Here is a 24219-nt window from a genome sequence, read left to right as displayed (position 1 = left end):
TATATACACACAGCACATCTGTACATACATATACATATATATATATAAATTACCATGCTTTTTTTTTTTTGGAAAACGGGGCCAAAACAAAAGCTGCTAAATATCCTTTGAATTCTGGAATTGCTCACCCCAATATCCTCTCTAACTCCACCTCGTCTGTTTCTGAAACCTCTGTTGTAATTCTGGTGGATGTCTCCATGTTAACTATCAGAGTGGGCAGAGTGATGCAGATCCCGTCGGTGAAATCCTGGACGTGTCAAGGTCAGCTTACCGTTGATTTAAAGAAGAGCAGGATTTCACCTTGTTCGTTGGGTTGGGTTTTGGGGTTTTGGGTTTTTTTTCCATTTGTTTAGAAGAAACGTACAAGCAAGGATGAAAGGTGTAACACATACTCATCATTAGCTTCAGACAAAAGAGTGGAGTGCAGGCTTTCTCCCCTATGGACATTCACCGTACTGGAAGTCACTATTTTGTAACCAATTTAGTATAATTAAAGACCGAAAGCAAAATGAAGGGAGCAGAACATCAGTCTTTTTCTACTCTCCTGATAATCGGTGAATTGTTAAAGGCATTTTAAGAGCCGACGAACAATACCTGGAGTGCCAGATTGGCAACTCCGGTGAAGTCACGGGGTTACATCAGGCATGGATTTACCCTGTCTATCATGTCAGGAAGCCCTTTTTTATAAAAGTCACTATGCACATTTTGACAGAAAATAGGGCCAAAGCCAAGGCTGGCTGAAATTCCTGAATAAAGTCATGCTTTCTAGTACCATAGATATTCTTGTGCAAGCGAACACCAAATTTCCATAACAGCTGGCGTAAATCGAATTCCTGTATATACACTCAGTCGCCGTGCCCTTTCTTCCATATATCCAGCCACAAAACAAGATATAACACCAATTTCTGTGTATACATAATCAATGATTTAATTGTTTCCAAGTATTTCAAATTGACAGACGTCTTTCCACAGGAGTGAAAAAAAAGTAATTTCACCAAGCAATGGGAAAATTGTCCATCCTGGGAAAGGAACGATCTTTATAATTAGCTGGTGGTTGTTCTGAACCCTGTGCTTACAGTGTCTGGTCTTTTGTCTCCGGTTTGTTCCCTCTTAAGAAGAGGAGAGGCATACAGTCGATTAAATGGAATGTACTCCTGTTACAGCACCAGCAAAGTCTGCACAACTTCTGAGCATGTTCCTCTGTCTCTCTTCTCTCCTTTCACAAGAAGAAAGGGAAAATCCTAACGAGTGTTCTGTTTAAAGATTGATATTTTTTTTATTTTTTTTTCACCCGTGAACTTCCTGCTTTTGTTTAAAACGTGGAGTTTGGCATCACAAGGCCGGCTCCCAGGGAAATACAGACATAGATGGATATTTAGCAATTGTCATGTGGCGGTACGGGTAAGGTTTAACCTCCTGCTCGTGCCGTGTCTATGGTGGGCATCCGCGGGCTGGTTTCTCTCAGGAAGCTGTAGATCTGACTGTATTTACGGTATTTTTCAGAAGCTTTCCATTCTAAGCTCTATTTAATGGAATCTATGCATAGTAAGTAATCAGGTCAGAGAGAAGCAACATCCCCTGTTTGAGATCAATCGCTGGCTAATACTTTATCTAGGCCACTTTATTATCTCATGCTGATTCCATTCCCATTCTCCTCCTCCTTTGTAGCATGCACTTCAGCTGTGGTAAAAGTACGTATCGCATACATATTAAAAACATATACCCATTCTATCTGTATGTAAATGTGTGAGACACAGCTGGATATTGCAGGAGTTTGATTTACTAATAGTTATTATCTGTTCTAGCTGTTCAGAGGCAAAGAGAGTTTCAGAAAACAAGCTAGCGCAGAAATTGCCTTTATGATACCACTATCCTGCTTTGGTAATTGTTTAAAATCTCTTCTTTAGCTGGAAGCTTGGCCTTTTATTTTGCAGATTGCATGCACTTTTCAGAAAGCCAGCAGAATTGTTGAAGTCTCTCGTCGAGTTTTTTTGTTAGTACAGCATTGAACTCTACCATGCTACATATGGCTATTTAAACGAAAGCGATTTACTTAAAGAAATTGTATTTGAAATACCAAAAGTCGAGCACGTAGCAGTATTTCCAATGGATGCATAAAAGTACAATCTTTAAGACGCTGCTTGGATTTCTCAAGGAAAGTATTGGGCAGGGAGAGGCAAAGCTTTTGGCCAAGTATACAGTCACCTTCTACGCTTGGTTGCTCTTGCACAGATCCAATAATTTTTGTTCAAGTCTCCAAATTTTAGACACAACTTTTAGCTTTTCTCCTTTTTTTACATTTAAATTACTGATGCTTTTTATGTTGGTGTTTTATTAATTTAGAAGATTGTATGGTAAATTGTACATTGTCTCTGTCAAAACCACTGACCTGCTGGGAAACATGTTCTTCATTTTTTTCATTTTAATGCCTGGTGCAATTTTGAAATTTCCCATTCCTGTGCCTTCAGCAATCCCTCTCTCCACTTCAGGAATGGCATTTAGGCCAGGCACACTGATCTCATTGGCTACAATGGGCATTCTTCCAGATATATCATTTGTTTGTATATTCAAATGTGTTGAGATATGTGTCAAGATATTACGGACTCTCAAAAATAGTTTCTGGCTGGCTGTTCCCCCATCTCTAAGAAGTATAGGAAATTAAAAATGTGAAACTTTTAAGTAGCTATATTTTAAGTACCTATATTCTAGAGGGTCTGGACTTCTTACCAGGTAGAGCTAAACTTGTTTGCAGCTTGTTGTGTTAAACCATTGTTAGTAGCTATCAGCAAATACTTTTATGGTTTAAACAAACAGATGGAGGATCAACATAATCCTACGTGGATTTTCATATAAACCTTCAGAATAAAGCCAATAAAATACCACCACTTACGTTTGTCAATAAAAGGGATTTCCCCCAGCAGCTAATTTGGCTTTGCATTGGAGCAATGGCATCATTGACTGAGCAGCTGAGATTGCTGCACAGGTTGGGGTTTTTGATAGTGTTAACTTTTGAGACAGACCAGAGAGTCCTCTGCACTTTGCTTTTCACAAACACATCCTGTAAATCTTTTGAAGACAGCTTTACAGATGAATGTTTTCTGTCTGCATCTATCTAGATGTTTATGCATCATTGCTGGATCCCAGTGAGCCAAGATTTTTCTTCTTTAGCTACTTAAGAGCATTGGTGGTTTTTTTCCCTGAGCCAGTACAGAGTCTCCTATCAGTGATGATTTGTCCAGCATAAAATTGTCTGTGCTTGAACCTGTGATGGATAGCTTTGTTTGCAAACATTTAGACTCTCCTCTGTCACAATGATCCCAGTTATTCACCCCATGACAAGCAGAAATTCTGACAGACACCGAAACACATGCCAGATGTGAAGGAAAGGGCTCTCTGATTTCCCAAGTAAAAAAGTACAGAGCCAAGTATTTTAGCTGTTGTAAATATGATAAATATTAAACTATATCTGCAATCTGTCAGTTCAGGCGTACGGTGGAGAAGGAGTTCTGGATCAAATCCTGGATCAGTTGGAGGCAATGTCAAAATTCATATTGACTTAACTGATGCTAGGATTTCACACTAGGGCTCAGGATGTTCTTGTATTCATCATCCTTCTTGATCGGGGTAGCTCAGGAGTTGGAGGAAAAGGAAAAAAAAGTGATCTTGCAGGTGGTCACATTGCTCAACTTATTCCCCACTCATCTGAAATGTGGAAGGTGGGTTATGGATCTTTCCCCCTCTCTCTTTTCCCTCTGTCTTTCAAAAAAAACAAAAAGAAAAAAGCCATCTGTCCTTAGTGGTATGATTTGCTCTTCTTTGTCACTTGAGAAACCAGCTATCAAAATGGAGAAATATATCAGTGTTACTTAATCCAGCAATTACAGAAGACTAAGCGTGTCCAGAGAAGGGCAACAGAGCTGGTGAGTGGTCTGGAGGACAAGTCTTATGAGGAACGACTGAGGGAACTGGGGTTGTTTATCCTGGAGAAGAGGCGGCTGAGGGGAGACCTTATCACTCTCTACGACTACCTGAAAGGAGGGTGTAGAGAGGCGGGGGCTGACCTCTTCTCCCTGGTGACAAGTGATAGGACGAGAGGAAATGGGTTCAAGTTATATCAGACGAGGTTTAGATGAAATATTAGGAAAAAAAAAATCCCTGAAAGGGTTATTAAACATTGGAATAGGCTGCCCAGGGAGGTGGTGGATTCGCCATCCCTGGAGGTGTTTTAAAAAAAGGTAGAGGTGATACTTGGGGACATGGTTTAGAAGTGGTTTTGTCACGGTAGGTTAATGGTTGGACTCGATGGTCTTAAAGGTCCCTTCCAACCTCAGCAATTCTATGATTCTAAGACTGTGCCACAGTTAACTTGCAAGCATTAGAGCTTTAAGGTGTTCTATTCATTCACTGTCTTCTGCAGCCCCTTTGCTCATGTGACCACTGACTTTTTACAGGAGATGTGAACATCTGACTTTCTCTTTCTAACATGCCCTAAAGCTGCACTTTCCAGTGAAATGTGAAAAGAAATAACTGGAGTTGGCTCGAAGAAGTATTGAAAATCTAAAGAAATTGGACAAAAACAAATTGGCAACAGCTTAGAGTGATACAGTTAATATTTTTGGTTACTTGAGTCTCCTGGGCTTTGCCATTTAATTTGAGCAAATGTTTCGTTTGGCACTTCTGGTTGTTCTGTAGTTCTCCAGACAGAGAGACAAATATTTACATCTCACTCATTTTGGTAGCAGAATTGCAAATCTTTCAATTATGATACATTTGTCTTGTTGGTATTTTTATGTCAGCTGTCATCCCTGCATATTTACATGAAATAAAACCAAAAAACATCTGTTAACAGTTCCAAAATAAGAGCCATATCATTAATTCTCAGACTATTGTCCTTCCTTTCCATTCCAAATCCATCAAGGAATTTGCTCTAACAGGCAACTGTTGAAATCTATGTACAATATTTATTTGTGTAATAAAACTGGAATTTTAAATTGATTCAAACGCACTGCATGGATTAAAAGTGCTGGCATTTGTGTAGTCCCAGCTACTTGTGGGTCTGTATTCTGATTAGCACCTCAAGACGCTCCTGCAGTATTAAATAAGAGTAATAATTGCCTATGAATAAGCGGAGTATAAAGCAGGCGATACAGATATGCCTTCTTAGTGACCTGTGTGCATTATGCCTCAAATCCCTTAATCAGATTTGTGCCGGTTGATTCTTGCATCCGCAGAAATTCAGCTGGAGGATCAGGGCCTAAAGTAGTAAAAAATCAATTAATACTACTTTCTAATTTGTGCAGTTGACAAAAACGCATATAAATAAGGGACATTTTTCTACTTAAGAGGGCCGCACTGAAAGATTTTTAATTGGATTTTCATTGTGATTGACAGCATTTGATTATGACAGTAACTTTATTTGGCTGGACTGTTATAGCCCTCTTGTTCAGGGGGTTTTTTTTGTGTGTGTGGTTTTTTTTTTCCATCAAAGCTCTTTTTTATCCAATGAATCCCCAGCGGAGCAGCAGTGCCTGTGAAAGAGCCTTTTAGCACCTTTGTTGCCGCCATCCCTGGTGATGATTGGACCCAGCTGGTAGTAGATAAGAAAATGTGCCTTTCACAAAGAGGTTGCATCTCCCGGCTCCTCCGTTTCAATAATTTTAAGAGCCCCAGAAACCTGTTGAGGATTAGAAGTAGCTTTAGATGTGAAATGAGTGTTAAGTATTAGTAATCGGGAGATTAGGGCCCCGGGGACAATGGGAGATAAACAACTGCAATTAAGGCAAATCTGCCAGAGTAAACAAAATTTAGCAGAAACAGATGCCCTAACCATTTTGGGGGATTGATTGGAGGGCACCGAGGAATCGATTTTTGTCTTGTTTACACTTCCAAACCCCTGTGATAAACTGGGAGGCTAAATATTTCATACAGCCTGATTTTAGTTAATTTTTTTCCAGCTCCTCACAGTAGGCCTGCTCTCTTCTAACAGTGACCAGGCCCGAGTTTATTCAGCATTCACAGGGAGCAGCTAATTGTCTATGAAGGGCCCCTGTGTTTAAATGGGCTTGACAGGAATTTAAATTTTGTTTCAATCAACCTCTGTGCTCACAGCCTGCTCCAGTTTCTAATTTTTAAATTAAACATGATATTTTTTTTTTTTGAGCTGCGGCCTCTCCTCCGGAGCCGGCTGCTCGTGCTCCCACCCACGGCAGCTGCCGCAGCACGGGAATGCGCAGGTTTATTAAGGCCGTAATAGCAAAGCACGACGAGCCGCAGCCGTGGAAAAGTTCATTGTCCCATAAATGTGCATCTGCCTGTTCGGATTTAATGGGAGACGCTGGGGTAAAACGCTCGGCTGGTGTAAATCGGGACGGCTCTGCCGGCGTCTGCTTGCGCGGCTGGAGAGAGTCGGGCTTTCCACCGGGGAAAGGCTCCCGGTAGGGAATGGAGGCATTAAAATACAAGTCTGAGAATGGAAATGGTTTTCGTGGCCTCGGTCATTTGTTCAGTGACCTTGTGAGAGATTCAAAGGAATTTTTTTTTTTTTCCCCAAGCCAACTAGTGGAGGTATATTTTGTCACCTTTTCTGTTTTCAGCAGGGCTCCACACATTTATCTGGATGTTGTTTCATACCTGTGCTTTTTCTGCTCTGAGATGGGGTGATTTGATAGCATGTTCATAGCATGATAGCATTGATCATTTAATACTTGCTTTATTTAGTTGCTTTTCTAAACCTGGCAAACATGGTGATGTTATTTTGCAGTAGATGCAGACAGTGTGTAGGCATGTAATGCAATATGATCGTATGGAGTACTTTGAAAAACAACTTGTTCATTTGCAGAAACTTCGTCACGGAAATGCTAGCAAAGTGCGGGCTGTTTCATTCTCCCTTTTTGCTTCCAGCCAGATCATTTTCTGGGGTTTTTTGGTTAATTGTTGTTATTTGTGTGTTTGTGCACACATGTGAGTGTGCACACAACATTTTCTACTCCAAGGTTTGGGTAAAAAACATTTAGGAGATTGTTTCGGTTTACTCCAGCTTAGTGATTTTAAATTTTTTTTTTCCTGTTAGTAGAAACCAGTTTCTCAAAACTTGGAGAAAACAACTGTTTTCTCCACCCCAGTCCAGAGGAGCAGTTAGTCCCCCATTGAAGGAAATACTACATCAGGTTTTAATGTCTGACTAGCTCTGTTTGGTGTCAGTGAAACCAATCCTGTGCTCCCGGTGAGGCATCAGCTGAAGACACTTCTACAGGTGGATCTACATTAACATTAGAGTTCAGGTCAGGTGTGAATCTCCTGCTCTTTCAGAGCTTACTGCTCTTTCATTCTCATCACAGACAGATCTTGAAGCTCATGAATTGAATCGATTTCAAATGAAACCAAACCAGAAGATGTGCTCTAGGCACACACCTAATGAGCTCTAGCTACTAATGGGCGCTGTGACCACAGACCAGACTGGAGCTGGTCAAAAGTAAAACCTCTTCCATCCCTGAAACATTGCACCAACCATTTCACTCTGCAGATCTGCTTCTGTTGTCGACAGCTTGCTAATGTTGACATACTCTATCAGCCTTGGGCCACTCTCTCTTTTCCTCTTCTACAGCTCTTCTTAACCTCAGCGGCACTTGCAAAAGCACACTCCAATTATATATCGGTTGCCTTAGTTTTTTTTAAGAGTCATCACAAAAAAAATACCTTTGCTGGGAGTTAGCTTGTTTTGTTAGCTAAGCACAAGGAGGCGTGCCAAGCACAGTTATCGGTTTAACAGCAAATATCAAAAGCAGAACTGCTGTGGAAAGAATGATCTGCAGATGGGCAAATAGACTCCTCTGTGCCACAGCCAAAACCAGAACTCTGTAGTAAATTTAAGACTAGTATGTGCCACAGAAAGAGAACAGCAAAAATCAGACCCATTGATGTGTGCACCCATGCACACCCTGAGGTCCTGCCATAGGAGGGCATTGAGTTGTTTGAGGTCAGGTCCATGCTACACAAGTCAGAGGAGCTGCACCGATTCCTGCTAATCTGACCTGAAAAAACTCTCTTTCTTGACCCTGGGCCTGATGATGACATACCAGCCTGGACACATCAGTCCGGTGCTTCAGGGGTCTCTGAGGACTGTTTTTAGAACCACCAGCACATTGTTTGGCTATGGCCAATGTCCAAAGCTCCAGAAGAAGGTTGCAAAAAGTATTTTAGTCATAATGGAAGAATCTGTGCTGCTGTTTAAAAGTGGAAATTCAGGTGTGATGTGTGTGTGGACAGTTCCTCTTCAGGTTAAGGTTTTCAGGTTTAAGTTAAGCTGTCTTCCTCTTGGCCCATCCATTATGCTTGGGGACTGCCGTTATTTAAAGACAGATTCTGTAAATTGCAACAGAATTTTGGTGTCTCAACAAAACTACTAAACCAGCCAAAAATCACTTGTAATTAATTTTATCATATTAGAGGTAAAAGTGCATTGGTAAAGATAAATCTACAAATCGATAAACAATATGCCAAAAAAAAAAAAAACCCAGCACCAACCAATAAAAACCCAACAGGAATCCTTCTCAAAAAAAAGTATAAAAAGTATAAACAAGAAATCTAGCTCCAGGACTTCACTGCTTAGTAGCGTTATCTATTTGTCTTTGCTGGATACATTTTGCATCATCTTTTCGCTATCTTAAATATCATCAATGGGATAAAATTATTAGTGTGCTAATCTAGATAGCCATAGTTCTAACACTGACCTAGGCTAATCTGCCTTTGCAATTTCAAGAACTATGTTTGACTCCTCTGAAAGTAACCTTAAATTGTAGTCTTGTAAGAATTCCGGAGCTGTATCCTTCACTCCTTCTCCTAATGAGGTTATGACCAAATGCTCATTATAATTGCTTTAGACTCCTTTTAATTTTCAAGCTTATTAATCATAAGAAGAGTTATTTAAAATTGCATAAATTAATCTTAGATTAAAAGCCCATCAAAGCCTCGAAACAATTAAGAATAAGTAGGATTTCCCTGGGGCAGCAAGTTTTATTTTAATAGTGTAGTCAGGTGGATATCAGAACATTGAAGTATGGTAGTGATTAATGTATGCAAAATTTAAATGAGAGTTTTTAAATGGCAAATCTAAATCACATATTGACCTAACTGTAGGCTTTAACTGCATTGTCTGTCATATATTTAAACTGTTTAGTAATCAACATTTTAATTACAGCGTATGTTAGGGAGGCCGTGCAACAAACAAAACTCGCCACTTCCCGACACTCCGCATGGAACTGTTTCTGTTCTGCAGGCTGGGGTCATGCTGATACCTCTGCAGGGTGAGGCATGAGGAAAGAGAGCAGAAACTTCAAGGAGACAAATGATAGTTGATTTTGCTTATGGATCTGTTCCTGTCCCTGCTTCATCTCCACCCAGAAAATGCCAGTGATTGACGTGACTCTCTGGCTCTCTTCGCTACCCCCACCATTCTCTGGACAAATCAGTCCTTTCTGCTTTCTGAGCTGGCAGAAGCTACAGGTGATGTCCTCACGGGGGTGGGAAATTCTGTGAAAACACTACCTTCTGGGTGCTTTTGTTTTCCGACTCTTGGAGTGCCTGTGCCCTCAGCCTGCCTGTGCCACCCGCAGCTTTGCAGGCTCCTGCGCATCTCTTGAAGCGCTGTGTCTTTGGCCCCTGCTATGGGCGATTTTGCTCCGGCAGCTGGCTGAGAACAGGCTCTCAGGGATGCTGAATTCCTCACCAAGCACAGCGAGAGGCAGTCCTTGCCCTGAATAGTTGCTATTCTGAGGATAGGAACTGGGAGAGAGAACTGGGCCAGTAAACACTTGGTCCCAGATCAAACACAGCCATGCAAGCACATAGTAAAAGCTGGTACTTTATGGCTAAGCTTGCTGTGATTTGACATACGCTGTCTCATCACTGCGGGTGCTGCATGGAAGGGACAAGGAGTCTTCATTTCTGGAGGAGAGTGTCTGTCAAAGCAAGGGTTGACCTTGCTGGCACCTCAGGACACCAGGGCCATGCTAAGCCTCCCAGTCACTGCTGTTTCATGCGCTTTAGGTACCCACCCTTTTCTTTAAAGGGTTACCTCCTGTGGTCAAAACGCATCCTAAAATTGCAAAAGTAAGACAAGAGATGCAACACCCAGATCACACTTCAATAGTGTCTCGCAAGCTCTTTTCAGCCGTGTATATTTTCTGTGTCTCCATGGATCAATGCCATCATCTGAAGCCTTCAGATTTTTTACCCCACTCAAGCCGTAGAAGTGAAGGATGGAGGAAAGTCTGCTGCACGGAGCAGCCCCTGAGGAGGACGCTGACACCTTCTGTGCCTGTGAATTAACAATGTTTTGGGAGTCGGCAATAGAGTATTGGCCTGAGGATTCCTCGCTGCTATTCCTGGCTGTGGGAGCAGAAAGCGGCCTTGTGGATAGCTAGCACAGATAATTAGAACAGCATTTAGTTTGGCTTGTCCTTGGAGGCAGGAGCTCTAGATGTAAAATCCTCCACTACTGGAGGCAGCAGTACAGTGATGAAATTTTACATGCGCTGAGGTCACTAGAGGGGGACACAGGGTCACTCCAGGGTGGGTTTGGTTACTCAAGCACTTCATATCTCCGGGTGTCCTGGGAAGACAGTACAGCTCCAGCGCTGAGGTTAGTATTTGTCATTTTGGAGGTCCGACTTGTGTTCCCATCAAACGTGTGAATGGGCAAGAATTTCCCCTCGCGTATGTGCCCTCAGTTAATTATGAGATGTAAATAGCGTAGACACATGGGTAGCAATGGGAGAACTAGCTGGGATGATAACTGTGGTGCACTGGTTTACAGCCAAGTTCTTATTTTCCAGAATTTCAGGGCTTGCGCTCCTTCAGCCGGCTAGGGATGAGTTGCCAGCCAGGCTTCTCTGATTTAATGTTTGCACTGTGGCCATCTGACCCAGCTTGCCTTTGAACAAAGAGAACACCTCCAGTGGAGGAAGGCGTGAGACATCCCAGGGGATCGACAAGAAGCATTGTCATTTGGTCACATTTTACACCGAGTTACTGCAGCTACAGGCTGGCATTCTGCCGAATGGCTCTCAGCCGTGGTGGGGTAGGGTGGAAACAGGTACAGATGCAAACAGACAGGTCCCAGGTGTCCCGTGGGCAGTGATGGGGCTGTGTGGAGCTGGGTCAGAGGAGAGTCTTCCTAGGTCTCAACTCCTACTGCCAGGAAAGCCTTCCCACTGTCATCAGGGACTGGGGAATGGCAAGGAAGGGGACCAGGTTTCCAGTTTTCATTTTATTCTTAAAAGGTGCCCCAGTGCTGAGAGGTGCCGTGTTTTATGCTGGAAGAGCTCTGTGTTGGTGCATCTGATGCACCACGGGGACATTCAGTGCTGCAAAGCAGCGACGTGCCATTTCTAGTATTGCCTAATAAAGTGCTGCATTGTCTTCTCCCTCCCCCCTTAAAAAAATGGCATCAAAATTGCATGTTAAGCGGGGAGTGAGCTTCCCTTTAAGCAGCCTGTAGCCATCAGTAATATTTATTTTCTCTATTTGTTTTAAGCCTGTGAAGACTGTGGTTTCCTCCATACTGTCCTGATGGAGCCCTGACCAGCAAGCGTGCAATGCCCCTAGCCCTAATGTGCCATTAATGATAGGTTAATGTACAGTATAATGTTTTTTGGACTATGGGTTCATTACACTTCTGAGTGCAAGGTCCTTCTGCAGAGCGCCCAAGGTCCCATTGCATTATATCATGCAATAAAAATACCCTTTTCATATCACACACTAATAAACTGTATTTGAAATGCTGTCTAAGGGCACTGCCATCGTCTTGATAGTCTGTGTCTGCAACAGTTGGGATCTTTTTATTATGGTTTTTGTTTTGCTGAATTCAAATTTTTAAATGAAATGCATAATTTGTCCGTTCTTCTTTGTAATAAATGGAGCACAGTCCTTTAACTGCACAGTCTGGAAGGATTCCTGTAAAAAAGAACATTAAAAGGATGGCACTGTTGCAGCCAACAGCAATGCTGCTCATTTCCTAATGTACCTTGCATAAGCATGAGGTCTTTTATTGTTATTTCTAATTTGCTAGGTGGTGTGGTTACATTTGGGCGTCATGTAGTCGTTAACATAAGACCTTGGTCCCTCTGATGGTGTCCCTTCGTCCTCCTCTGGGGTTTGCATTAACGTCTGTCTTTGCAGCTCTCTCTGCTGGTTCTCCTCCCGGCAGCATTGGAGCAGCGGTAGTGCTCCACCAGACCTTGTGAGCCGTCTGGTACGTGGCACCTTGATGACATGGCCGGCACTGGCCTTGGCCATGCAGGATTGAAAGTCAGGGCTCAGCTCTTCTTGCCATGGAGGAGAAAAGAGGAAGAGAGGGCAGGGCCCCAGGAACTCACTTCTGCTTTTGCAGCCACCAAAGCAGTAGGAGGTGCCGAGGTGGTGCCATGGAGGCACCTGGCTGTGATCCTGGCAGTAAGCACAGCCCCTCCAGCCTGGCTGCTGCATCTCCCTGTGCAAGCTGCTGCTCAGGCCACTGCCACCCCATCTGTCCCCTAGATCAAGGGGACGCGGGATGGTGTTCCCGGGTTTCCTCCCCTTAACCGTCATGTTCTCCTGCAGTGGTGCAGCTCTCCATGGTGGCTTGGGTGCCCCTGGACACTTCCTACCAGAGCAGTGCGGTGAGCAAACGTTGACCCTGGCTGCCCTCCCCAGTTGACCTCTCACTGCTCACGAAATATAAGGAGATGCTGATGTGGGTTAGATCTGGATGCACTGTCAAAAAAAGAGCAATATCATTGAGCACCATTTGGGATTAAGGTTCCTGTCCGTGTCCTCCCTGTCCCCTTCATGTCCTCTGCCCCAGGAAACTCCACACTGTCAGTTTTGCAAAGTTAAAAGGAAATTGGTGACTGACCAGTATTTCACGTCAGGAATGTTCTTTGTCGCCATCCTGGCTAAGGTCGGTAGTTACCTATTTCATGGATCCTTTAAACCAGTCTCACAATAAACACCCGCTTGTTTTGTGCCTGGAAAGTCCTCTGAAATCACGGAAGCGTTGCTTAAGGGGTGTTATTTATTGTCTGCCTGTCCTTTGGCGGTGTTCAGGAGCCTCAGCGTTGGTCTAAACCTCCTTGGTGCTATCCAAACACGAGCATTTTATAGTCAGCGGCAGAGGAACCTATTTATGGGGTAGAATCTTGTGAAGCTTTGATCTTCCCTGGACTGGTGTGTGAGAGGCAGTGTAAACTGTTACGTATTTATTAGACTAAAAACCCGAAAGGATTCAGGTAGCCCAGGTTTGAAGCTGTGGGTGATGCACAGGCTTTGTCCCAGAGGGGCTTTCATCTCCCCTGGACGGTTCACCCTCGCCCCTACCAGCGATGCCAGCCAGCAGACGTGAGGCAGAGCTGCTGCTGGGTATCTGGTGCTGGAAAAAGCCCCTGAGTCTGCAGGCCTGCCAGGAACGCGAGGTAGATTCTGGTGCAATAAACTCTAGGTGGGTTATTATCGGAAACGAAGATTTCTCAGGCCAGAGGAGAAGGCCATGAAAGCAAATTGCTGAATTTTAAGGATAGGTAAAATTACGGAACTTTTACCCTTGAATAATGGCAATTTAATTGACTGGGCTAAATGATTGATGGTTTGTGAGCAATGAGTTCGAATTACCAGGGCTGTGTGTTCAGGGGGCCAGTGCCCTTTTTAATTTCATGTCAGATATTTAAATCATTTACATCACCCTCTGCAAGGCGCTCCCCTTTAAAAGGGTTAACCTGTCTGGTGGGACACTGCAACTTGAGAAATGTACCCTTTATCAAGAGAACGAGATGAGACAAGTTCATTTAAAAAGCCTGGTTTGTCATTGTTTATCTAATTTTCGGAGTTGACACACAAAATTAGCCTGGCTGACACTCACTCTGGGGCTATCCCTGGCCCCGTCCTGCCTGACCTTTTCGGCTTAAGCTGCTGCGTGCTGGCTGGCAGCCTCTTCCCTTCGGCTGCGTGTCCTACCGAGCCAGACCCCCGGCCAGGGTAAGGCGGGCATGGCGAGTGGTTTGGTGGTGGCTTGTCCATGTATTTTCTGCTGCTTGGGTCTGCTGGATGTACTGATGGCCAGATAATTTCAAAGCTGAGGATTTAAGAATTGGCAAGGAGGCGGCTACTGCTTTGTAACAAACGTGCGTAGAAGTCTTAAGCAAACATGAAGTGCATGGGGATGGGATCAGCTCTGTCCTAGGGACGTCCCACGATACCTTTGGGCTCCTCTCACAAGCATCTCTTTCCTTGGTGTCATACTTCCCTCACTGATTATGCCTGTGAGTGTTGTGGTGAGCTCTTGCACAGTACCGAGACTCAAACATTGGGTGAACCATCACTGGTAGAGAATGAACAGTCTCCATTACAGTGATTTTACTACGGAAGGTTTAATGGAGTACTGCGTCCAGCTCTGGAGCCCCCAACATAGGAGAGACATGGAGCTGGTGGAGCGGGGCCAGAGGAGGCCCCGGAGATGCTGGGAGGGCTGGAGCCCCTCTGCTGGGAGGACAGGCTGGGAGAGTTGGGGGGGTTCAGCCTGGAGGAGAGAAGGCCAAAAAGGGGAGACCTCAGAGCCCCTTCCAGTGCCTAAAGGGGCTCCAGGAGAGCTGGGGAGGGACTTTTTCCAAGGGCATGGAGTGATGGGACGAGGGGGAATGGCTTCAGACGGGCAGAGGGCAGATTGGGATGAGATGTGAGGAAGAACTGTCTCCCTGTGCGGGCGGTGAGCCCCTGGGGCAGGTTGCCCCGAGAAGCTGTGGCTGCCCCATCCCTGGAGGTGGTCAAGGCCAGGTTGGACGGGGCTTGGAGCAACCTGGGCTGGGGGGAGGTGGCCCTGCCCAGGGCAGGAGGTTGGGACTGGATGATCTTCAAGGTCCCTTCCAACCTAAACCGTTCTGTGATTCTATGAATATCAGACCCTTATTTTCCAATTCATGGTGGACGTAGGTGTCAGTGCAGAAGAGCTGTGCTCTCTGCTGATGTTAGTGTGCAGTTGAAGCTGGAGAGCCGGGTACATCTCAGCACCCTGACACTGCAGCGGCCCAGGGACAGCTGAGTGCAGGGCTGGGGGGACATTGATCTGGGCTGGAAGCCAGCTAACGTCCCCACATCAAAAAAAGGAGGGATGGCTGCTGCAATAAAGGTGTGGACATCACACCAAGCGGAGAGTGTTGCCTCAGTGAGAAACCAGGCACTGCAACAGAAAATGCATTTCAAGCTTTCACGCGTTTAACTTTCTTCAGCGTTACCTTGCAAAGCAGCATAAATCTCTGTGGGAATATTTGAATACAGCAGGTTGTTTGTGTTTGTTTTAGAACATACTGCTCACTGTCGAAGTTAGGGCTGGATTTTTACTTGTGGCTGAGATACTCGGTGACCAGAATTTATTAACAGTGTCCAAGCTGTTGTGACGTGGTTTGTGACAGGGGTTTTTTTCTGTCTTGAGGTGACAGTTTATCCCAGCCCCATCCTGCAGCCTGGGTATGCACTAGACCTGGAGGCTGCAGCTGCATTTCTCCTTTAGCACTTTTGATTTTTACCTCTTGGGGTTTTTTTTCCCCCTTGTTCATTCATGCCTTGCCTCCCTGTCCCATCTCCCTGCCCCTTCTCTCCACTCTCCCTTCCAAAGATCTCTCCAGTTTAAGGCACATGTTTCCGAGGTGCGCATGTTTTGGAGTGCGGGAGTTAATGGTTGCTGTACTCTGGATGCCTGAGGAGGGGGGGTTGGGGGACTAGATGCTGAATAGTGGCAAAATGCAGAGAACCCATCAGGGTGACTTCATGAAGAAGCTGTTAAGTGGGGAGGAGACTGCTGGTGGCGCAAACACAGTGGTTGGAGACTTTGAAGGAAATCTTAAATGTTTTCCCTGAGACATTTCTGGATGCAGAGGCAACTACAAGTCCCTCTTACATACTTCGTGCTGCATTTTCCCTTCAAAAGGTGCTGTAAGCAGGCCAAGGGCAGGTTTGATAGACTCGTGCGTTGTCCACGATTCTGTATTGCTCTTTGATGTATTTTTTATTGCAGTTGCAAGCGTGACTGCAGCAGGCAAGATGCTGCTGAGCGAGGTGTGGCCCAGCGAGGTATTAGAAGCAGCAAAGTGGTTTTGGCGTAGACTTCAGCACAGGCCATCCATGGACATTGTACGTCCTTGGGTCACTTGTGGCCTCCTTGCTCTCGGTGCCAGACCTGAACACGCCATGGGCTGGCCACCAAGATTCACAAAGACAGGTCCCACTGGCACTGTCATCTTAGCTTTGGTGGAAATTTCTGCTCTCCCATTCCCTATTTAAAACCAAACAAATAATAAAAAAAAAAAAAAAACAAAAAAAAAACCAACAACCAGATTCTGAAAAACAGCTTCTGGTAAAAATATCCCTTCAGCCTGAGAAAAATCCTCACTAGAGCAGTATAGTCTGAAAACACGGGAAATCTAAAGAGTAGTTTCAAGTTAAACGTATTCTTAGAGAGAAAAGTGAGTGTGTAAAACCCCAGGCTTCGGTGGAACAACCTCACAAAACAAAGCAAACAGGGTGAACAGCATGGCTAGCTGACGTTTTCAACCTTGCGTAGCCCACAATTTCCCTTTGCATGTTGTGAGTAGCTTCAATGTGAGGATATACTGGGTGTGAGATGTCTTCCTCTGCAGGGAGTCTCTCCATCGTAAAGGAGATTCATGGGAGAAGCGGTCTGGCTTTAATGGCTGTTTTTTAATTGCCCCAATGCATCTGCTCTTCCTTGTCTGTGGGCTCTTGATTGTTTTTCCCTGGTTCTCACTATTGTCCTTGACTGCTGTTTTGTTTAAGAGGTGAAACAAGCTACTTCTAGGGTATCTTGCTTATAATAAGCATTTACGTTACTCTCGCACCTTTTGCACCCAAAAATCCTGAAGTGCTGGGCGAAACACTCTTGCGCTAGTTCTCATAGCACCCTGGTGAGACACCGGAATCACTTATTCCCTTTTCAGCCGTGAGGCTGAGGGAGATTAAGCAGCTTTGTGAAGGTCATGTTGGAAAGTACATGGCAGCTTGGGGATAAACTCCAGGACCTCTGGGTTCCTGACCATGCCCTCTCCTGAATTGTTTTCATAGGTAGGAACCAAGTAAACCCAGGAATATTTCAGATGGAATTTGTTTAGTAAAGTGGTGAAACCCAAACATATATGGGAAGTTCGGAGTAGGAGGTAAAAAAAAAGAGGGTGCTCTCTTTCTTTAGTGTTGTTCCTGATATTAGACATTCAAGACGGAAGCTAAAGATTTTTAGTAGCCAGGTGTTGGAAGGAAAAAGACATTGTCCATATGCTCAGTGCTGCAAGCATCTGTGTACTTAAGTGCATCATATTAAGATCATCCATCTCCTCTTGGTAGAATTGAACTGTCTGCCACTGTCCTCAAAGCTCTCGAATGGACTCTGGTACCTCTGAACATGTTCTTCATCCTTGGTGGACCATTTTCCAAGCAATGAGTGTGAGCACACACACGTCTGCCTGGATGGGAAATTCACAGCTCTCTGACAAATTTAAAGTTGCTGTCTACAGCTAAGAATGGCTGAAAGGAAGCAATTTACTTTAAAAAATTGAATATTGGGGGAAAACATCTATTTCTGTAGCAGTTACAAAGAGCAGACTCGGAAAGGTCGATTGCAATGGCCGGTAGCAGCTGCCCACAATTTCAAAGGCCTGGAGATAAAATTAAGGGCTTGCAGCCTGAGCCTGGTGGGAAGCACTGGCAAATCTGAGAGGGGAAGGCAAGTTCTTTGAACTGACTTTGCTTGGGAAACCTGTCATCACACGAGAGTCGCACCACGGCCTCCAGTTTGCAGGAGTGGGGTGATGTGGTATCTGCAGACTTTGGCATCTCAGCGGTTGTTTTCCGTGGGATGTGCACATCCACACACAGGTGGGCTTTCACACAAAAGGAGTTTTACGTAGAAAAACTCATGAGCTTTCTTCAGACTGCGACCGTGCTGTTTGTGATGCAGCTTCACCCTAGTCACTGTGTTGTCTTTTAGATTCTGTAAACTTTTGGTGTCAGGTGGGTTTTTTTTCCCCTATTTCAAATTTGAGTTACAGACTGAGCAGGCTGAAGCTTTCCTTGGGGGAAAAGCAGGGCAGCCATCGGGTGAGAGCCTGCAGTGCGAACGTGAGGCGTTCCCAAAGGCTGTGTATTGCGTGCACCCGGTATATAAAGAAATCCAAGAAGGAGTGAAGGCCACCAGTGTGAACAGGTCAGGCTGATACTGGAGAGGAAACCCAGAAGTGCAGCTTTTCCCTGCCCAGGCTGAAATACCGACTGAGGCTGCGATAGACATTGCAGGGAATGAATGAACACTGGAGAGGAAATGTGGGGGGGTATGACCTGTCCTGGTGCATCTTGCACACCCGGTCACCAGCACCGTGCTCTGCCTGTGGTGCGGTTCTTGCACTAGCAGATCATAACAGACCTTTCTACATCATGGGTTCTGCTCTCGCAGTTATGCCAGCAGCTCTTGAAATTATTCGTATACTCACCGACAATCCGCAGTGAGGTTTGTTGGGTGGTGACTGGGATATAGCTGTTTAAATTAAATTATGTTCTTTCCACCAAGATCTGGCCATGCTTGTGGTGTGGATCACAGATAAACCTGTGCAGTCTCTTTCACTCTGATGAATGGATGGGAAAAAGTTTCCTTTAAGCAGTTCCAAAGTAAGATCTGTTTCATAGCTGAGAGATTAAGCCGTTAATTGTCCTGACTGGTGTAGCTGTGTCTCCTACCACCTTCCAGCTCTTTATTAGCCCACAGGCAATCTTACCTCTCCTTCTTTCCTGCTTTCACGGTCTCTCCCTCACCTTTTTTTAACCATATCCTTTGCTCTTAATCCACCTGTTGTCTCAAGTCTGTGGGCTCTATCACTTCAACTCTCACCACTTAAATTGTGGGAATTAGTCCTTTGAGATGAATGGAAATGAGAACTGGCTCCCAGCAACTGTTGATGAGTTCACCTTTACGTGTTTATTAGCTCGGTCTTGCCTCCTGCTGTGGTGTTCCTCCATGGTCCTCCATCTGCATGTGGTGAAGGAGCCACATTTGCAGTTTTCCCCACCAGGAGAGTACAGCAGAAATTGCACTGTGAGAGGAAGTGCAGACTAAGTAACCTGCTAGCTCTGTGGGCTGCAGGGACCTGTGGCTGCCCGTTTGGGGACCCTACTGACATGGAGATTGCTCTGTGGTGGTTTCCTTCTGCGAGCTTTAAACACGAGGTGGCGGAACTTCTTGGCACCTCTGTTAATCCAGGCGGCAGAGCATCAGCATCTTTCCTGCCTCTGGACCAGGACCTTTTTCAAGCTGAGACGTTGGATGCCAGAAAGATGCTGAGATAGATGGAAGAAATATTTGGGCTGGCGTTTGCTCTGTGTGTGCAGGCTCAGGATGCGATGGCTCTTGCATTGCCCTTTCTTTACGTTGTCCTTTCCTTGCATTGCCCCTTCCTTGCATTGCCTTTCCCAAAAGCCTGTGGAGGTGCAGCCAGCATCCCACAGACACGCGCACGGAGAGGGAAAGCTGCTGTTCTGCCAAGTCCAGGGATTGCGGCTGTCTGGGGCCCATGCTGCAAAGAAACGCGGGCCCAGGGCTGTTAGGCAGCTTTCAGGGCACCTGAAGCCAGTGTGGTGAAATGAAACACTTGAGATGTTTGTAGTTCTTCATGGCATAGTCTGTGTGTCATGTTCTGCTGGTGGTGGACCTCTTGCTCTACTAACTCGCTCCACTGGAGTATTCCTTCTGTCTTTCCTCTACAAGGTTAACGGGGAAAGCACCTGGGCTGGTCCCAGTAAGATCTGAAGAAGGGCTCTCCACATCTCAGACTTCTCCCTGAAAAGTTCTAGCTGAGATTCCAGCCATCCCAAAGAGCTGAAGCAACAGCATCTCACGCTCCCTCCATAATTCTTGTAGATAATGGCATATTTTATTCCTGTGGCTCCTGTGTTTGCTGGCCCTGGCCCCGCAGAGTGTTTTATTACTCCGAGCTGATGCTGCGAGGATTTATTGTGCTCTATTTAGCCCGGTGCTGCTTCATTGTTCCGCTCGGTGCCATCCTAACCCAGCCGACAACCGGGCTTCGAGGCCCCACGTCAAACCCATGCTTGCTCTCCGTGGGCTGATTGCCGTCGTTCACCGCTGCGGCTGGCGTTGGCCTGTGCGCGCCGAAAATTCCCACATGTACGTCACCCTCCCCAAAAGGCTCCCCGGCAGATCCACTCTGACTCCTTTCAGGCATTGTTTGCAAGAGCTATGAAGTTTAGTGTTGCAAAAACTGAGCTGCTTTTGAGTGATTTGGAGTAGAGGTTTTCATCATCCATGATGGTTTCTCCTGGCGATTGCTTTCTTTCAGTCATTTATGTAATTGCGGTACTCGGTTTCCTGTGGATTTTTATACTTCATTTGAGATTCATCTGAAGATGGCATGTTCCCATCTCTAGGAATGTGGCCAGATTGAGGCATGAGCTGCCTAAGCTGGCTGCCGAAATTGCAGGCCATATTTTTGTTTCATCCTGAGATGCTGTTCTGATTTTCCGAGGTGTCTAAGACACAGTCTTCCAGTGCCTGCAGTAGCCATATAATTCGTGACCGAGAATATTTTATAGTTATCTCTCCTTCCATCGTACTTAATTCCCACAGTAGCATCTCGTGAAGACATGTTTCAGTTACACTTAGGTGATATTTTCATTTCTATATCAACTGTTCACTCCAAATGACAGGTACTAGCATGTATGTGCATGAGCAAATGCCTCTCCGTATGGACACTGTGAGTGCTGCAGAGCCTGGCACCTGCTCCTGCTGCATCTACGGGCACGGAGCTCAGTGACCAAGTAACAAAAGGAATTTAACGCTTGCAGGCACGTTGGTATTTTCCTGGGTAGTTTGAAGAACTGTGCCTTTGAGGGTCTCCTGTACAGAGGGTAAGGCATGAGGTTTCCACGGATAAAAGTCAAGGACACGAATGCAAGCGAATGTGGCGCTGGTACAGCTGCATGTTTTCATGTGCCCGGTGGCACCGTTCCATCTCTGCCCCACAAACGAAGGCGTTCAGGTTGGGAACACAGTCTGCCCTTCCGCTTTCCTTTCGGCAAAGGAGAGCATTAGGTTAATACGCGTGAAAGAGGTGCACAAGGGGGGCTATTAAAGAGAGAAACTTTAAAATTAGCACATCACAGACCTTTACAAGCAGACTAGTAGATCAGTGGGTTTGTCACAATATCGTTTTACCAAAACATCATTTAGAAGGTATTTAAAAGACGGGCAGCCGTGGTGCTGAGGGACATGGTTTAGCGGTGGGTTTGGCAGTGTTGGGTTGATGGTTGGACTCGATGATCTTAAAGGTCCCTTCCAACCCAGATGGTTCTATGATTCTGTAGGTTGAACAGCCCGGCGGGCCACCCGAGACAGGAGCTGGTTCAGAACACAATAAGCTAATCAAACATTCAAAAAAAAAAGAAAAAATCAGTGTTTTCAAGGAGTGCGAGGCTGAGGCCTCGGTAAAGAGCCTGCGTTCCCCCAGCCCTCCCTTCTCTGTGTGAACGATGTATGAGTAATACGGATCCAGGAGAAAGTGCACTGGTTTGAATCACTGGTTTATTGCATTGCTATGACTGTAACCACAGGATGTTCCAATGTATTTTTTCCACAAAAAAAAAAAAAAAACCACTAAAAAGCAAAAAACTCTTTGGGTTTTCACTGCAAGGGTTGTGTTTGTCTTGGCTAACTCTGCCTGTCCCGCTTTCCAGGGCCACCCATTCATCATGCAGTACAACGATGGGAACGCAGAAGTCGTGTCCATGTGGGTGTGCAGGATGCTGGAGGAACGGCGATCCACCCAAGGACCACAGTGAACCAGACGGGCTCACAGCAGCGCGCAAGGCAGCAGCTTGTCCTGGACCAGCAGCACCAGCCCCGCGCTTCCGACTCTCAGTCTCTCTGGATCATATTTTACTAAAAGTATTTTCTAGAAGCAGCAACAGAATCTTTTGGGATATTTGTTACTGCCTTTCCCTCACCACCACATTAAGGAATTTTCTTCCCGCACTTATTTTGTTGCTGAGCAATTTAATGTCCTCAGATTATCTTCAGTTAAACTGTACACAGCCTTAAAGCAAGTATTTTATATCTATATTTTTTGTTATTGAATGTATTGTATATTTCCTGGCTCCAGAGTATTTTTTAACTGTTAAGTCTTTTGCTATTGTATGAATGACACGCTGAGTGTTCAGAGGATTTCGTAGGGAGTTGTTGGCTGTCTTTGAGTGCAGACGGGCACAAAATGCTCGTTCTAAATGTAAAACAAAAGCAAACAGACAAAAAAAAAAAATGTCTTGGACTTGCCCATCCTGTGAGGAGGTGAGGCTTTTAGAATCATAGAATGGTTTAGGTTGGAAGGGACCTTGAAGATCACCCAGTCCCACCCCCCCTGCCCTGGGCAGGGCCACCTCCCCCCAGCCCAGGTTGCTCCAAGCCCCGTCCAACCTGGCCTTGAACACCTCCAGGGATGGGGCAGCCACAGCTTCCAGAGTAAAAGCGTGGCAGGTGGATGAGCATCACGCTATGAAATGAGGGGCAGAGCCCCTCTGCTCCCGGGCGCCCGCTGCTGTGGCTCAGGTTTGCTGGGAGCGCTGAGCAGGGAGGACAAGGCAACACGGTGGGGGGTGCGGGGAGCATCCGCGCTCAGGCGCTGCAAGCTGAGCCGTAAACGCAGAAAGGTTTTGCTGGGGTGGAAAGAGGTGACGTGAAAGAGGACAGCACTCCCCTAAACAGGGAAGAGGGGTGCCGCTGGGCGAGCTCCAGCCAGCGCTGTGCTGTGCCACTGCCCTCATGCCCAGAGAATGGGCTGCAGGATTTTACTTGTTATCACAGCGGTTCGTGGCTTGCTTGGAAGCGTCTTGCCTTTCTCAGCTCTACCTTGATCACTTATTTTCTTACGTCGGAGTCGCTGCACGACGGGTGCAGCTGGGTCAAGCAAAGGCTCCCGGGTTTGCTGTTACCATAAAGGAAAGAAGAATGATCGCAATGTCTCTGCTGTGTATTTGTTGCTCCTACAATTTCTGTGTATGTTTCCACAACAGACTGACACAGATTTAATCAGTTCTTGTCTTAAGACACTTATTAAAAAGAAACACTGAGGAGGGGAGGACCGTGAAAGGCAGAGTTGGTGTGTGTGACCTGGGTGGTGGAGGAGGTTGGGGCTTTTGTTTGCTTGTTTTTGCATTAGAAATAAACTTTTGCTAAAAAAAAGAAAAAGCTCAGGTAGTTTGTTATATACTGGCAGCTTAAAAAAAAACCCAACCACAACAGTGTGGTGAAAAATTCCTCCTGAACCACTGCAAATCCTAAATGTTACTCTGGAAGCAGCCTGGAAAAGACTTTGTTTCCTTCCTTGGAGGGATCGTTTGTCTTCTTTTGAAGTATAGAGGTTGCAGGCATGAACTTATAGACTAAAGTTTGTCTTAATTGCTCTGATGTCACAACCTCCCTGGCAGATAACAGTACAATGAATGAGTCAACAGCCCCCGTACCTTCAGGTCCTTTTTCTAAAGTGAGACAAATTTCCTCCCTGTGAGCCAGCCAGACTAGAGGCAGCTCTTCCATTTATTTATCTCTAACAGTTTGCATTAGCTTTCTCTGGATAAAAAGTCACTCCCTCGGATTTAGTTAAAAAGTCAGTAAAACCAAGGCTTTTCCTCTCGCTTTCCCTGGCAGGGAGGTCGGGAGGGGAAGACGTCACCCTGAAAATCTGTGCGGGATGCCAGCTGATGGAAACGTGAAAAATCTCCTGGCTATCGGGCTGACAGTGTTATAATTCACTGGCATACGTATTAACCTTGCTGTCTTCATCAGTATACTTAATCAATCCAGCAATCATGGGGGAGGGAGGTTTGGGGCCTCTCTCATCTTTCCTTCCCCAAGTCCTTGAATTCGGTGCAGCCAGGGGCCGGGAGGAGGATGAGCGGTCGGGGGGTCTGCTCGGCGGCACCGCTTCTGCCCCACTCCGCTCCCAGCACCGGGTTAATGCCGTTTTGGGGAAGAATTAGGGCTGGATGGGAGAGCGGAATGGGCAGGTTGGGGAAAACCCAGCGCGGCCAGCCTTGCTGCCACCCCGAGCGCCGAGCAGCAGCGAGGTCGGAGCCTCCCTGACCTGCCACCTCCCGCCTTGGACATGGTGTCTCTGCATGGTGTGT

General features: G+C 45.7%; 1 protein-coding gene across 1 annotated transcript in view; it reads left to right on the top strand.

Moving 5' to 3' along the window:
* MAP2K5 (mitogen-activated protein kinase kinase 5) overlaps positions 1-21888 on the top strand; it is a 131997-nt gene extending 110109 nt beyond the window's left edge. The window contains exon 21 of the mRNA XM_009886771.1: positions 21775-21888. Within this exon, the coding sequence (XP_009885073.1) occupies positions 21775-21879 (105 nt within the window). The 3' untranslated portion in view covers positions 21880-21888. The remainder of the gene's footprint in view (positions 1-21774) is intronic.
* The last annotated feature ends 2331 nt before the right edge of the window (positions 21889-24219 follow it).

The sequence above is a fragment of the Charadrius vociferus genome, unplaced genomic scaffold, assembly GCF_000708025.1.
Source record: "Charadrius vociferus isolate BGI_N301 unplaced genomic scaffold, ASM70802v2 scaffold190, whole genome shotgun sequence".
NCBI lineage: Eukaryota > Metazoa > Chordata > Aves > Charadriiformes > Charadriidae > Charadrius > Charadrius vociferus.
Note: the sequence above shows the minus strand (reverse complement) of the source record. Positions and strands in the feature narration are given on the sequence as shown.